At 36.7% G+C, this 14716-nt stretch overlaps 2 protein-coding genes across 3 annotated transcripts in view; both read right to left on the reverse strand.

Annotated features, from left to right (window-relative positions):
* The window catches only part of LOC130244123 (kelch-like protein 29), a 747683-nt gene that overhangs the window by 383885 nt on the left and 349082 nt on the right, over window positions 1-14716 (reverse strand).
* mcm8 (minichromosome maintenance 8 homologous recombination repair factor) overlaps window positions 1735-14716 on the reverse strand; it is a 38143-nt gene continuing 25161 nt past the window's right edge. For both annotated transcript variants that reach the window (XM_056477094.1, XM_056477093.1), the window contains exons 15-19: window positions 12349-12568; window positions 7844-8053; window positions 5914-5990; window positions 3794-3983; window positions 1735-2085 (exon numbers count right to left, since the gene is read on the reverse strand). In XM_056477094.1, the coding sequence (XP_056333069.1) occupies window positions 1993-2085; window positions 3794-3983; window positions 5914-5990; window positions 7844-8053; window positions 12349-12568 (790 nt within the window). In that variant the 3' untranslated portion in view covers window positions 1735-1992. The remainder of the gene's footprint in view (window positions 2086-3793; window positions 3984-5913; window positions 5991-7843; window positions 8054-12348; window positions 12569-14716) is intronic.

Below are 14716 nucleotides of genomic sequence, written 5' to 3' on the forward strand. Positions count from 1 at the left end.
TGATGAGTCTCCATTTCTGCTGCCACATTCAGATGGTGGCGTCAGAATTTGACATCAACATCATGAAATCATGGATCCATCCTGACTTGTATCAACAGTTAAGGCTGGTGGTGGTGTAATGGTGTGGGGGACATTTTCTTGGCACACTTTGGGCCCATTAGTACCAATTGAGCATCGTGTCAACCACACAGCCTACCTGAGTATTGTTGCTGACCATGTCCATCCCTTTATGGCCACAGTGTACTCATCTTCTGATGGCTACTTCCAGCAGGATAACACACCATGTCATAAAGTGCGAATCATCACATGGTTTCTTAAACATGACAATGAGTTCACTGTACTCAAATGGCCTCCACAGTCACCAGATCAACCACATCCCAAAGGTGCTCTTTTGGATTAGGAACAGGAGATTCACATCATGGATGTGCAGCCGACAAATCTACAGCCAACTTTGTGATGCTCTCATGTCAATATGGACCACATTCTCTGAGGAATATTTGCAATACCTTGTTTAATCTAGGATTAAGGCAGTTCTGAAGGCAAAAGGGGCTCCAACACAGTCCTAGTAAGGTGTACCTAATAAAGTGGCCGGTGAGCGTATTTTAGTAATACAAAACCAATAAAGTTGATTATATCAAAGTGCTGAACAAAACCAATACATATAGGCAAACAGAGAAAAAAAACTTAAATAAAAGTTGTAATAAATCATAGTATCACCAAACAATAATGTTGGTTTTGATGTTACTACACTTTTCTCCTTTTAACAATATGGCCAGAATAAGAAATGTTTTTATTTGTTGTGATGGAGAAATCAGCATTATTGCACCAAAACTCTTCAAGATATGGTGTTGTTTAAAAGATATAATTGTGTGAAAACACAAACTATTCCAGCATACGTTTTACACAGCTGATACCCTTTCAGCCACAACCCAGTACTGGGAAACACCCATACACTACGGCCAATTAAGTTATTTCAATTCACCTAAAGCATACGTGTTTGGACTGTGGGAGAAACTAGAGCACCCAGAGGAAACCCACGCCAACACGGGGAGAACACTATATTTATATTTTGCATTATATTTTCATAAATATGAGAAGCTCTACATTATATTTCTAGAAATATATCTGTAAATCATAAATCCAGAGCTACATAGGATTTTCGTCAAACAGTTAACGAAAACAAAAAACACTTTAAAAGCACTTTCGATCCAATTTTATATGCATGTCCTTTTATTAGGGTGGCGCAGTGGGTAGCACAATCGCCTCACAGCAAGAAGGTCACTGGTTCAAGCCTCAACTGGGTCAGTTGGCATTTCTGTGTGGCGTTTGCATGTTCTCCCGGTGTTGGCGTGGGTTTCCTCCGGGTGCTCTGGTTTCCCCAACAGTCCTAACACATGCGCTATAGTGTTTGTTATAGTATTATAGTGTATATGTTTGAATGCAGGAGTGTATGGGTGTATACCAGTGATGGGATGCAGCTGGAAGGGCATCTGCTGCGTAAAACATATGCTGGATAAGTTGGCGGTATATTCCGTTGTGGCGACCCCAGAAAAATAAAGGGACTAAGCCGAAAAGAAAATCAATGAATGAATGAATGTCCTTTTTTAACTCATTTATGATCGAAAATAAAGTTGTTTTACATGTGGGTTCTTAAAAGATTATCTTACTTTTAACTATATTTATATATATATATATATATATATATATATATATATATATATATACAGCGTTCGGTATTGAACAGAAATGAACATGAGGAATCAATATAATACAAAACAATCTAAAGATTTTGCATTAATACTCATAAACGTGGCTACGATTTGCATTTGTACAAACTATTTACAGGTGCATAAAAATTAATCAGTCTATTTATGTTCATTACACCAATGTACAGTTATCAACATTGAACATACTGAAACATATTACATGGTGTAATATAAATATGATATTTGTTGCATTAAAACAGAGACAATAACAGTGTAAAACCATAACTCATATGGTCTGAAGCTGATAGATCCTGTGGCCTTTCTTCAGAAGGTAACCCTGCTCATTGAGCGCACAGATGAAGCCCTCGAAATCCACAACCTGACCAAACACAAGTAGAAAAAGCAATTTGAAGAGACTTTCAATGCACATAGTGTTAAAATAGATAATGGAAACCCATTTATCTCTTCCAGACTGGACTATTGTAACTCCTTGTACCTAGATTTGGTGCAAAAGCTTTACTGCAAATTAAATCATTACATCCTTTGACTCTTTGTAGTGTTTTAAAGGTCCTGTGAAGTGCTTTGAAATGTGTGTTTTTCATTTGATGTTTGTCATAATCTCAAGTGAAAAACGAAGAGATGGCGGGACAGTGTAGCTCCTCCCCTTTTTAAAAACAGCCAATAGCGTTTTGCTTTATCACTGCTCTACCAGTGAGAGTGGTTGCGCTCAAGCGCATTAAATGTGAAGTGTCTGAAAGGGGGCGGGGTTTGTGAGATACTTTAGAGGATTTGATTGGTCAGAAGATTTGATGAGGAAACTGAAGTATGAGGTAACGTGAATAAAACCGCTGATCCATTTAGGCAGGAGTGACAAAATACAAGCTTTACATGTTTATAACAGTTTAAAATCTTCTAAACACAAATTTTGTCACTGATTTGGAGCACACTAGCTTATAAATATCCTAAAAACGAACAATAGTGATACTAACATCTAAACAACTTTATTTTAATTTCATGGGACCTTTAAATCAATGCTGAAAATGCATCACAGTTCATATAACAGCTCTTAGTGGGCATTATTGTGTAGTGTGTTTGTTTGTGTTTTGCATTGTACACTACGAGACAAAAGTCTTGTTGCCTATCTAAGTTTTAGGAATAAATAATAACTTGGCTTCTAGTTGATCATTTGGTATCAGAAGTGGCTTATATGAAAGGCAAATGCCTCTAGATTACACTTATTTTACCAAAATAAAATATGATCATGCCTTGATTTTGAATTACTAAATTAGGACAGTAAGGTATAACTATGCTTAGACAAAAGTCTTGTCACTAAACAGAAATAATGTCCAGTATAGAATATAAAGTCATGCTGCAGTGGAAACAGAATGAATATTGTGTCTGACTCCATCATGAGCTTGGAGGACTGCATCCATACATCTCTGCAATGACTCAAATCACTGATTAATAAAGTCATCTGAAATGGCAAAGAAAGCGTTCTTGCAGGACTCCCAGAGATCATCAAGATTCTTTGGATTCCTCTTCAATGCCTCCTCCATCTTACCCCAGACATGCTCAATAATGTTCATGTCTGGAGACTAGGCTGGCCAATCCTGGAGCACCTTGACCTTCTTTGCTTTCAGGAGCTTTGATGTGGAGGCTGAAGTATGAGGAGCGCTATCCTGCTGAAGAATTTGCCCTCTCCTGTGGTTTGTAATGTAATGGGCAGCACAAATGTCTTGATACCTCAGGCTGTTGATGTTGTTCATCCACTCTGCAGATCTCTCGCACGCCCCCATACTGATTGTAAACCCAAACCATGATTTTTCCTTCACCAAACTTGACTGATTTCTATGAGAATCTCAGGTCCCTGTGGGTTCCAGTAGGTCTTCTGCAGGATTTGTGAAGATCAACTAGAAGTCATGTTATTATTTGTTGCTCTTACAACTGGGATCAACGACAAGACTTTTGTCAGTGTGCCTTTAATTGTGCGTGAAGTCACAGTATGTAATTGTGAATCACTTTGGTCAACTTGTGTTGTTTTTGAATGTGCTTTAGAAATAAATTGAATTGAACTGAATGATTCTCACCTGTATCTGCAGATCTTTGGCGAGCTGTCGCAGCTCCTGAAGCTCAAACATGCTTTTGCTGGTTCGCTCAGCGAGTTTGTTTAACGCCGAGACAAATTTCTTGACTTTGGAGCGGTTGCTCATCCCGGAGCCGAGCTGAGAGCGGTCAAAATCCAGACGGCCAAATTCATCAGAGTATGTGTCTGTCAAGCTGAATACAAAAAAAAAAAAATGTGTAAAGTTGGAGATCAGTATTTGTTAAAAGCTTCTGTCACGGTTACAAGTAAGAATAACAAAACATTTTTAACATTTAAGCAATTAGGCAAGGCAAGTTTATTTATATAGTACATTTCATACACAATGGTAATTCAAAGAGCTTTATATAAACAAGAATAAAAAAATAAAATAATAAATAATGTAAATGATTAAAAACTAGTGCTGGGCAAAAAATTTATCAGGATTAATCGCATCCAAAATAAAAGTTTGTTTTGGCATAATTTAAGTTTGTGTACGGTGTAATTATTCTTTCTTTCTTTCTTTCTTTCTATCTATCTATCTATCTATCTATCTATCTATCTATCTATCTATCTATCTATCTATCTATCTATCTATCTATCTATCTATCTATCTATCTATCTATCTATCTATCTATCTATCTATCTATCTATCTATCTATCTATCTATCTATCTATCTATCTATCTATCTATCTATCTATCTATCTATCTATCTATCTATCTATCTATCTATCTATCTATCTATCTATCTATCTATCTATCTATCTATCTATCTATCTATCTATCTATCTATCTATCTATCTATCTATCTATCTATCTATCTATCTATCTATCTATCTATCTATCTATCTATCTATCTATCTATCTATCTATCTATCTATCTATCTATCTATCTATCTATCTATCTATCTATCTATCTATCTATCTATCTATCTATCTATCTATCTATCTATCTATCTATCTATCTATCTATCTATCTATCTATCTATCTATCTCCCTCCCTCCCTATATATATATATATATATATATATATATATATATATATATATATATATATATATATATATATATATATATAAATAAATAAATAAATAAATAAATAAAAAAAATACACACATGCATACATATTTGTGTTGTCACTATACTGGAATTCAACAACAAGCAGTACTGAAATTTTAAAAACTACTATTTCCCACTGACATTTGAGCGCTTTTGAGCTCGTCCTTAAAGGGTCACGAAACACCAAAACACATTTTTTACATGTTGACAGTCATAAATGTGTCCCATGCTGCTAAAACACAATTAGGACACATATATGTCACTAAATAGTGAAAATTGGTTGTTTTTGCGTTTTATCGAGCAAATTTGTTCTTCCAATTTGAAAAGAATTTTGGAAGCTCTGTCACGGCAATTAGATCCTTGTGTGTATTCCAGCGTGGAGACTGGATGTCTGTACCAGCCAGTACATCGTGACGGGTCTGAGTGTGTAGCATTATTTCATGAGGAAGACTTAATTCAAAGCAATCAGCACGCTCTATTGTGTATGAGGTGCAACTTCATTAATTTGCATGATAGCTTCGAAGACTGTTTTTACCTGTTACAGTGTTCACACGACAGAGAGACGTCATGTTGTGTTGCCAAAACAAGTGGAAGAAGTGGAATTGTTTGGAGGTCGTCAGTGTTGTGTTTATAAATGTGCTGCACCGAAGGTTTTGTTTTCCGCCACAGCGGAATGAACCACCAACTATTCCAGCATATGTTTTACACAGCGGATGCCCTTCCAGCTGCAACCCAGTACTGGGAAACACCCATACACTCTCACATTCATACACACACACACACACACACACACACACACACACACACACACACACACACACTATGGCAAATTCAGTTTATTCAATTCCCCTATAGCGCGTGTCTTTGGACTGTGGGGGAAACCGGAGCACCCGGAGGAAACCCACACCAACATGGGGAGAACATGTAAACTCCACACAGAAATGCCAACTGGCCCAACTGGGACTCGAACCAGCAAGATTCTTGATGTGAGGTGACAGTGCTAACCACTGAGCCACTGTGTCGCCATCTCTATAACATAACTAGAAGATGCAGCTTTAAAGTGTCACCTGTGTTTCATGATCTCCACAACATCCTCTGCATCACTTTGTGTAGCTTTTTCCCTTAGCTCAACACGGGCTCTTGCCTGCAGAGAAAGAGAAAAAAGAAAGAAAAAACTATACATTATAAATTTAGACTGCATGAAATCAAATCTGCAATTTTTGATTGGGGTAAAGTTGATTTTTTATATTAAAACATTCTCTCTTTCTCCTTAATTTCTGCAAAGTATTCTAAATAGGACAATCATATTGGCAGCCAATCACTATCAGAGTACAAAAGTGTTCACAGTCAATTAAACAGTGCTAATGTTGGTTTGAAGTCACACTCGCATGGGATTTCAGACCCAATATTCAAAGTAGCATGGTAAACAATATAGGGACACACACACACATATATATGTACATATATATATATATATATATATATATATATATATATATATATATATATATATATATATATATATATATATATATATATATATATATACACACACACACATATACATATATGTACATATATATATACACATATACACATATATTTCCACATATATACACATATACATATACATATATACATTTTTATTTTTTTTTTCAATTCACCTTTATTTGTATAGCGCTTATACAATGTAGATTGTGTCAAAGCAGCTTCACATAAAAGGTCACAGTAAATAGGAACAGTGTAGTTCAGTTTGTAGTGTTTAAGTTCAGTTCAGTTTAGCTCAGTTCAGTGTGGTTTAATAATCACTACTGAGAGTTCAAACACTGAAGAGCAAATCCAACGATGCACAGCTCTACAGATCCCGAAACATGCAAGCCAGTGGCGACAGCGGAGAGGGAAAAAAAACTTCACTAAAGGCGGAAGTGAAGAAAAACATATAAATACATATACATTTAAATACATATACATATAAATACATATACATTGCAGTTTATATAAAAAGAATAAATAAAAAATAGTGTTTGTCTAATGTTAATTTAAGCTATATATTAGCTAAAACTTAAAACGAACTGTTATTATCTGCGTTCATATATAGATAAATCATTTTAATAATTTGTAATAATTCGTCTAACGTATCTTTTGTTTACATTGAACTAAAAGCCACGCACAACTCTCGCCGCTACAGCGAGATCATTTCTACTGTGTGCGCCTGCAGGGCGCGAGTGCGTCTGTGCGCTTGCAAGCTGTGCAAGCACCGCACTAAATATGCGCACGTCTCCATTGGAACTAACGTACTTGCGTGCGGAAAAGACGCAATATGTCAACTTGCTTGCTGCTACAGTTAATCCAGTGTGCGTGCGTATTGGCATAACTTTACTAAGTTGCAGCAGCTTTTTTCCGTGCAACAGAAATGCGGCGTTGAGAAGCCGTTAATGAATAAAAGTGGTGTTGATAGTGAAATCGGCTAATCATTGCATCCCTATTAACGATATCAGTGCATTGTACAAAAGGCCTTTTCTACAAACATATCCAACTGTCTTCGGCTACTCGCGCCACTCGCTTAATGTCAGGTGATTCACGCTCTTCGCAGCGTTCAACTGCAACTCGTGCTGTATTGAACAGACGCACGTCACTTCATAACTATAGCAGCCGTTTTTCGACTGAACTAAATTTATTTTTGATGTCTTGGTCAAATATTTGGAGGGCCGGAACAAATTGCCTCCAATTGAATAGCCCTGGTCTATGGGAACAGGACAGTAAATTGGACGTCGTTCTCTCTTCTGGCTGCCGTTATAAGTCTCACACTATTCGTTTCCTTTTTCTGAAAGTCTTGATAACACTAACATTGAGTTTTTCTTTCATTATTTCAGCAAATGAGACTGTAAAAACAATGATTTGTTGTACTCTCCCTTTCACTGCGCTCTAAGTTTACCCAAACTATGACGACTACTGCTGCTGAGAAACACGCAAATGTGAAAAGGCTTAATCCCGCACCTCAGTGAGTCTGATGAGGGACTCGAGCTGGCGGGTGGTGATGGGTGTGCTGTCCGCCGTCTGGTTCTGTTTGCGCAGCTCCAGATAGAAGTCCTGCAGCACCTGTGCAGCCTCTGCAGAGAGGGTCGGGTGGACGTAGTGTCTGGCGTAACCCACATACTTCCGGAGGAGCTGGTGAGGAATCGGGTCAAAAGCTTCTCCAGGAACCAGCTATGGAGGAAAAAAAGAGATATTATAATTATTATATAATAATTGTGCAGATAGAATAATAATAATAATAATAATAATAATAATACAGTATCAACACATTTATGGAAGGCACAATAATGAAACAATACCCTGTGAATCTATCTAGTCTATCTATCTAACTATGAAACAAACAAACAAAAAAACATTCTGCATTTATGAAGTGAGCTTCAAACAGCTGTGTGGGCTTGATAAACCTGTAGAAACAGTCTTCTCCTATATAAAAACACTCCTGCTTCCTTACTCTAGCTCTTAATTCTCTGAGCACTAACAGTTCATTTGTATAATGATCACTTCTTGTGTGTATTGCCCCTTTTTGTTGAATCGCTGAATGTCTCCTCAATTGTAATTGACTTTGGACAAGAGTCTGTTAAATGACAAAATGTACAACAGAAAGTTCTGAAGTTGATCTCTATCAACAGGTATGAAACTTACACAAATAATAGCAATTTTAATAACTATAACTGAGTAACATTATAGTAAAGTCTAATTTGCTAACATTAGTTTTAAGTAGCTAACGCACTAACAAGGAGCAAAAATATTGTTTTAATATTAAGATTCATATTTTAAAAATATATATATTTTTAACTTATTTGTCATAAATATAATTGACCCTTCGTTAAGCCCCGCCCTCCTTAGTTACTGTTGCTACGCCTGTCAAGCTTTCGTGCCTGGCACGTCTATTACTTGCGCCGGGATTAGACATTCCCAGGGATATAATTAGTCATTTTTGGCGAACATGAGAGATATCTGAGAAAGCCAGACAAAACAGGACTGCAGTATGCATTACAGGGGTATATTCACAACATAATAGGCAACTGATTAGAAAATAACTTAATCAAAATTTAAGCTAGGTTAGCCAAGCCACTTCATACGCTGACCATTCAACAGCTTAGTTCATGCACAGCAGGAGAGGTGAAATAATCTAATAATAACTAATTAAACCAGGATTTCTCTCTTTTTTTGGTCAAAATGCCTGATAGATTAATTGTTGTGCAATGAAAAAGCATTACTAACCGACGAGGAAACACGCATTGACAGCGCTTCTACTTAATTTATTCATAGAAAGAGCAGCCAGAAAGGAGAAATTGATGGATTTGTGTCAAATATTAGCATCATTGACCCATAACAATGTATAGTAGCTATAACTGTTAGTATGTTTGTGAGCTCTTTATCCAGTTTCTATTCTAATTTGCAGTTCAGTGGAATAAATAAATCAATTGAAATGCAAATAAAAGTATAAATAGCAGAATTGAACAAATAGATTTTCCCTACCAGCAAATATTAATCCGACACCAAATATAAAAGCAGACACTAACCCAATATAACGTCGTCTACAATGACTAAATCTCCAACAGACCAATGCAAACATTGGTGAACTGTAGCTCTGACATGGACATGAGGGATATAAATGACTCAAAAACAACTGCGGGTGAAGTTTGTTGATCGCGAGTGCTCAGATTGTGATCACATCTCGGTTTTGTTCTGTTGATATGTAATTTCAAATATCCTTAGCCTGAAACAGATGGAAATATGTCTTTAGGTTTTGGAAAGGGAAATAATTCCACCGCCCCATTTAAACTTTAGGGATACCGGGTATCATATTTGCACAATCCATATGCACAACGCTTTGGCTTGTTTCCCTCGCTCGAAAGCTCGTAGCTACGGTTGCTAAGCCACCATTTGTGTGTGTGGTGGTTTTCGGGTGTGGCTTAAGGTGCGAAGGGTCAATTGCTCATGGGGCGAAACAGTGGCTCAGTGGTTAGCACTGTCGCCTCACAGCAAAATGGTCGCTGGTTCGAGCCCCGGCTGGGCCAGTTTGCATGTTCTCCCAGTGTTGGCATGGGTTTCCTCCTAGAGTCACCAGTGTCCAGAGTCCCTGTAAGAAGTCTATAGTCTTTGGTGTGACCCAACGCGTACCTGTGCGTGCCTTTTATGCACCCCTTGATGCTTCTTACGTCCTTGTCGTAGCAGAGACTGTTCTTACTCTCATGTCACATCATTTAAAAGAAAAGGGCCACACTGTCCCCTGATAATGTCAATAGACTGGACTGTCTTAGCAACTGGCTGAATGTAAAGGACGACTAAGCAAAATTGTTTCTACTTTATAAATAATGTTCTCAACTATCAGCAATACAAGCTTTTCAATGTGTACAATTGTTTCTATTCAATACTTAATAATTTTAATTTTCCAATTTCCATATTTTCTGCAGTCCACTTGGAATCCAACATGGAAATCATTTTTGTTTGTTATTGGCATTGATTGTTTTGAAATTCAAGTGGCATTTACATGCCTGTGTTTTTATTTCTGTATTAAATATGGCTGTCAAGCCAACAGTTTGAGGATCTTGATGGTTTATTACAGGCGTGTTGTTTTCATGAAGAAATCTGTGACTAAATTGAATAAAAATTCTGATAGAAAATCATATTTTGAATTTAAATAGTTTCTTTGTCTTGAGTTTACATAAATTTTACATTTGATTAACAAAAATGACAAGTTTCAGTCTTTCAATTGCGATTAATCCTGATTAATTGCAAAAAAGTGTGATTAGTTAGTTAATTTTTTTAATTGACTGACAGCACTAGTTTTTGAATAAAAGCTAGGCATTTTTTGACACAAAGTCTCAAAATAAGTTAATGCATTAGCTGACATTAACAATGAACAGCAATTATTATTCTGTGTTGTTAAAAATGATACATTTTGAGTATAAAAGTATTTAAAGATAAACTCTTGACAGCTTTTTTTGACAGCTTAAAATATAACTGACACAAACAAAAGCTTACTGAATTAGGAAAAAACTACAGTAAATGGTTAGTTTACTGTCTCTCCACTCCACTAATAGCTGGTGTGTAGTGAGCGCACTGGCACCGTTGTCCTGTGGCAGCTGTCACATCATCCAAGTGGATGCTGCACACTGATGTGGAGAAACCACCCCCCCTAGTGATTGTAAAGCGCTTTGGGTGTATGGCCATACACAATTCAATTCAATTCAACTTTATTTGTATAGCGCTTATACAATGTAGATTGTGTCAAAGCAGCTTCACATAAAAGAGAATAAAGAAAATATTAGCGTAGCTGCTGTTCATAGTGTATATAAACAAGATGCAGAACCTGTGTGGAAGCCCACTAAGTGGTGCACTAAGTGTATGCTTTACTGAACAGATAGGTCTTTAATCTAGTTTTGAATTGGGAGAGTGTGTCTGAGCCTCGGACGTTATCAGGAAGGCTATTCCAGAGTTTAGGAGCTATAAATGAGAAGGCTCGACCTCCTTTACTCGACTTTGCTATTCTAGGTTCAACCAAAAGCCCTGAGTTTTGAGATCTTAAAGAGCGAGTTGAATTGTAGCGAGACAGAAGGTTGGTTAGATAAACAGGAGCTAGATTATTTAAAGCTTTATATGTAAGAAGCAATATTTTAAATTCAATACGAAACTTAACAGGCAGCCAGTGTAAGGAGGATAAAATTGGGGTGATGTGATCAAATTTTCTAGACCTGGTAAGAACTCTGGCAGCTGCATTTTGTACTAATTGAAGTTTGTTAATAGAGGATGCTGGGCAGCCAGCAAACAGAGCATTACAGTAGTCCAGCCTAGAAGTCATAAAAGCATGGACTAGCTTTTCTGCATCTGAGATGGATAGCATACTTCGTAACTTAGCGATATTTCTCAGATGAAAGAAAGCAGTTTTTGTGACATGGGAAATATGATTTTCAAAAGTTAAATTGCTGTCTAATATGACACCCAGATCTTTTATAGTAGAACTAACGCTAACTTTGTATCCCTCTAATTGTAGGTCGAGTTGTGAGATCTGCTGTGTACAGGATTTAGGCCCAATAAGTAATAATTCTGTTTTGTCTGAGTTTAAGAGAAGATAATTGTTGGTCATCCAGTCTTTAACATCTTTAATACACTCAGTTAGCTTGGACAGTTTAGACGTCTTGTCAGGTTTAGTTGAAATATATAATTGAGTATCATCTGCATAGCAGTGAAAGCTGATCCCATGTCTTCTAATAATGTCTCCCAGGGGTAGCATGTATATTGTAAACAGCAAAGGGCCTAAAACTGATCCTTGAGGACCCCGTATTTTACTGGGCTGATTTGTGAACAATAAACACGCGATATAAAAATATACATTACATTACATTAGTTCATGTAAACAAACGGAGATAAATAATGCTAACAAATAAAGCCATATTTCAAAAGTGTCACCATAAAGTGGTATCATTAGAACTGGTTAGACATGAGGAGGCAGATGTTACTTTGAGTGTGTCTGCGAGGGGTTTCTCCGATGAGACCTCCAGAATGGAGATGCTGGACTCCTGTGTGTTGAAGCGTGTTGCCACAGCTCCGCTGACTGCTCCGCTCTTTCCTGCACGCATCGCCATCACGTGTTCAGACAGCAGGTGATCGTGGTCCTCATTAGGAGTGTCCAACAAGATGAAGACCAGATCGAACCTGGACAGCAGCGCACTGCCCATTCTAGGGGGACACAGACCACACTTTAAATAAGACCTAATATGCACTAGGAGAGGAGGAAAAAGCTGGAGCCCTTTGAAGTCTGAATTTAATCCGCTACTAATGGTAAAAATTAATTAACTATTTTTATGATCACACTTGATAAAAACTGTCTGCAGAAACACTTCAATTGACATTCTCCATTTGTATGTCATCAGAGGGGGAATGCCCTGCCCATTAGAGACCATCTCTCCCTCAGTTGCATAAACAGCCCTAAGTGAGAAGCAGCCATCCACCATTAGAGTTTTCACACTGCACTACTAAATATAGTTTCCATAGATTAGCTTTTTCTGAGACGCTTCTTCTGACATTTTCAGTTTTCCACAGACATAACAGGATGAGTAAGATGACCGCCCATTACAGAGATGCAGACATGAACACCAGCATTGTAAGGAAGTTGCAATCTTGAAAGTACATTATGCTTTTTTCATCTTTGTTTTTTTATATTTCATTAATATTTATTTTATATTTCTACATTCTTAATCAAACATTTGCTTTCAAGTTCTAAATAAAGTGTGAAATATGATCACATATGAATGAGCAGATTTTTGAGTAAATACTTTATATGTAAAAAAGATAATAATAATATATATATATATATTTTATTTTATTTTATTTTTTTATACATTTTTTTTCGTGTGGTCAATGTATCTAAACTATTTATTGGTTGAATTTACAGAAAAGGAAGGATATCGTATACAGTTGAAGTCAAAATTATTATTAGCCCCCATTTATTTTTTTTCCCCAATTTCTGTTTAACGGAGAGATTTTTACAAAACATTTCTAAACATAATAGTTTTAATAACTCATTTCTAATTTATTTATTTTATCTTTGCCATGATGACAGTAAATAATATTTGACTAGATATTTTCAAGACACTTCTATACAGCTTAAAGTGACATTTAAAGGCTTAACTAGGTTAATTAGGTTAACTAGGCAGGTTAGAGTAATTAGGCAAATCACTTTATAACGATGGTTTGTTCTGTAGACTATCGAAAAAAATATATAGCTTAAAGGGGCTAATAACATAATATTTTAAAATGGGTTTTAAAAAATTAAAACTGCTTTTATTTTAGCTGAAATAAAACCAATAAGACTTTCTCCAGAAGAAAAAATATTATCAGACATACTGTGAAAATTTCCTTGCTCTGTTAAACATCATTTAGGAAATATTTAAAAAAAGTAAAGAAATTTAAAGGGGGGCTAATAATTCTGACTTCAACTGTATATCGTTATCAGGATATGAGATGACTTATATAATGATATGAGATTTTTGTAATATTGCCCAGCCCTATGTCAGAGACATTTTTATAAAAGCTATTTAATTAAGTTATAAGTTAATTGCTTATTTAAGTTAGTGAAGGCCTAGTCCTGGCTTAAATAAAATTGGTCCTTAGTGTTGACAATGCCTGCCCACTGCTACGGGTGTGTGTGTGCACTTGGGTAGGTTATTGGAGTTATGGGTGACAATACTTGGCAGTATGTTTGACCCAAAGAATTGTTAGACTGCATTAATTAGGGCAACTGGAGACAGGAACACTTCCCAAAAGACATTATAATTTGAACGCCATCTACGCTTATGTTTATCTGATTTTCATTATCCTGTGGTCTATAATCTTAGACCAGGCTGTATCCTGAGCAAATGCTGTGGTGGTCATGGAGGAGTGGAGAGCATGAGACTGATTCCTGAAAGACTTGTAACAGACGAGTCTTCGCATTGATCCTGAAGGGCCAGCCTGTACACCCACACGTGAATTACTCACACCTGCAGCTTCTCCACAACGGACGTCCAGCGTTCTCCAGCCCCCATCACCTAGACTGCAGGTTTGGGATTTGTAGAGCTGCGCATCGATGGACTTGCTCTTCAATGTATGGACTTTCAGCAGTGAAAATTAAACCACTGAACTCTGAAAACTGGACTGACACGGTTTCAATTTACTAGAACTTCTATGTTAAGCTGCTTTGACACAATCTACATTATAAAAGTGCTACAGAAATAAAGATGAATTCAATTGACCTGTCTTTACTTTCACTTTCAATTGTCGCCACTAGCTTGCATGGTTCAGGATCTGTAGAGCTGTGCATCGTTGGATTTGCTCTTCAGTGTTTGG

Source organism: Danio aesculapii, chromosome 17 (assembly GCF_903798145.1).
Source record: "Danio aesculapii chromosome 17, fDanAes4.1, whole genome shotgun sequence".
In the NCBI taxonomy this organism is placed as follows: Eukaryota; Metazoa; Chordata; class Actinopteri; order Cypriniformes; family Danionidae; genus Danio; species Danio aesculapii.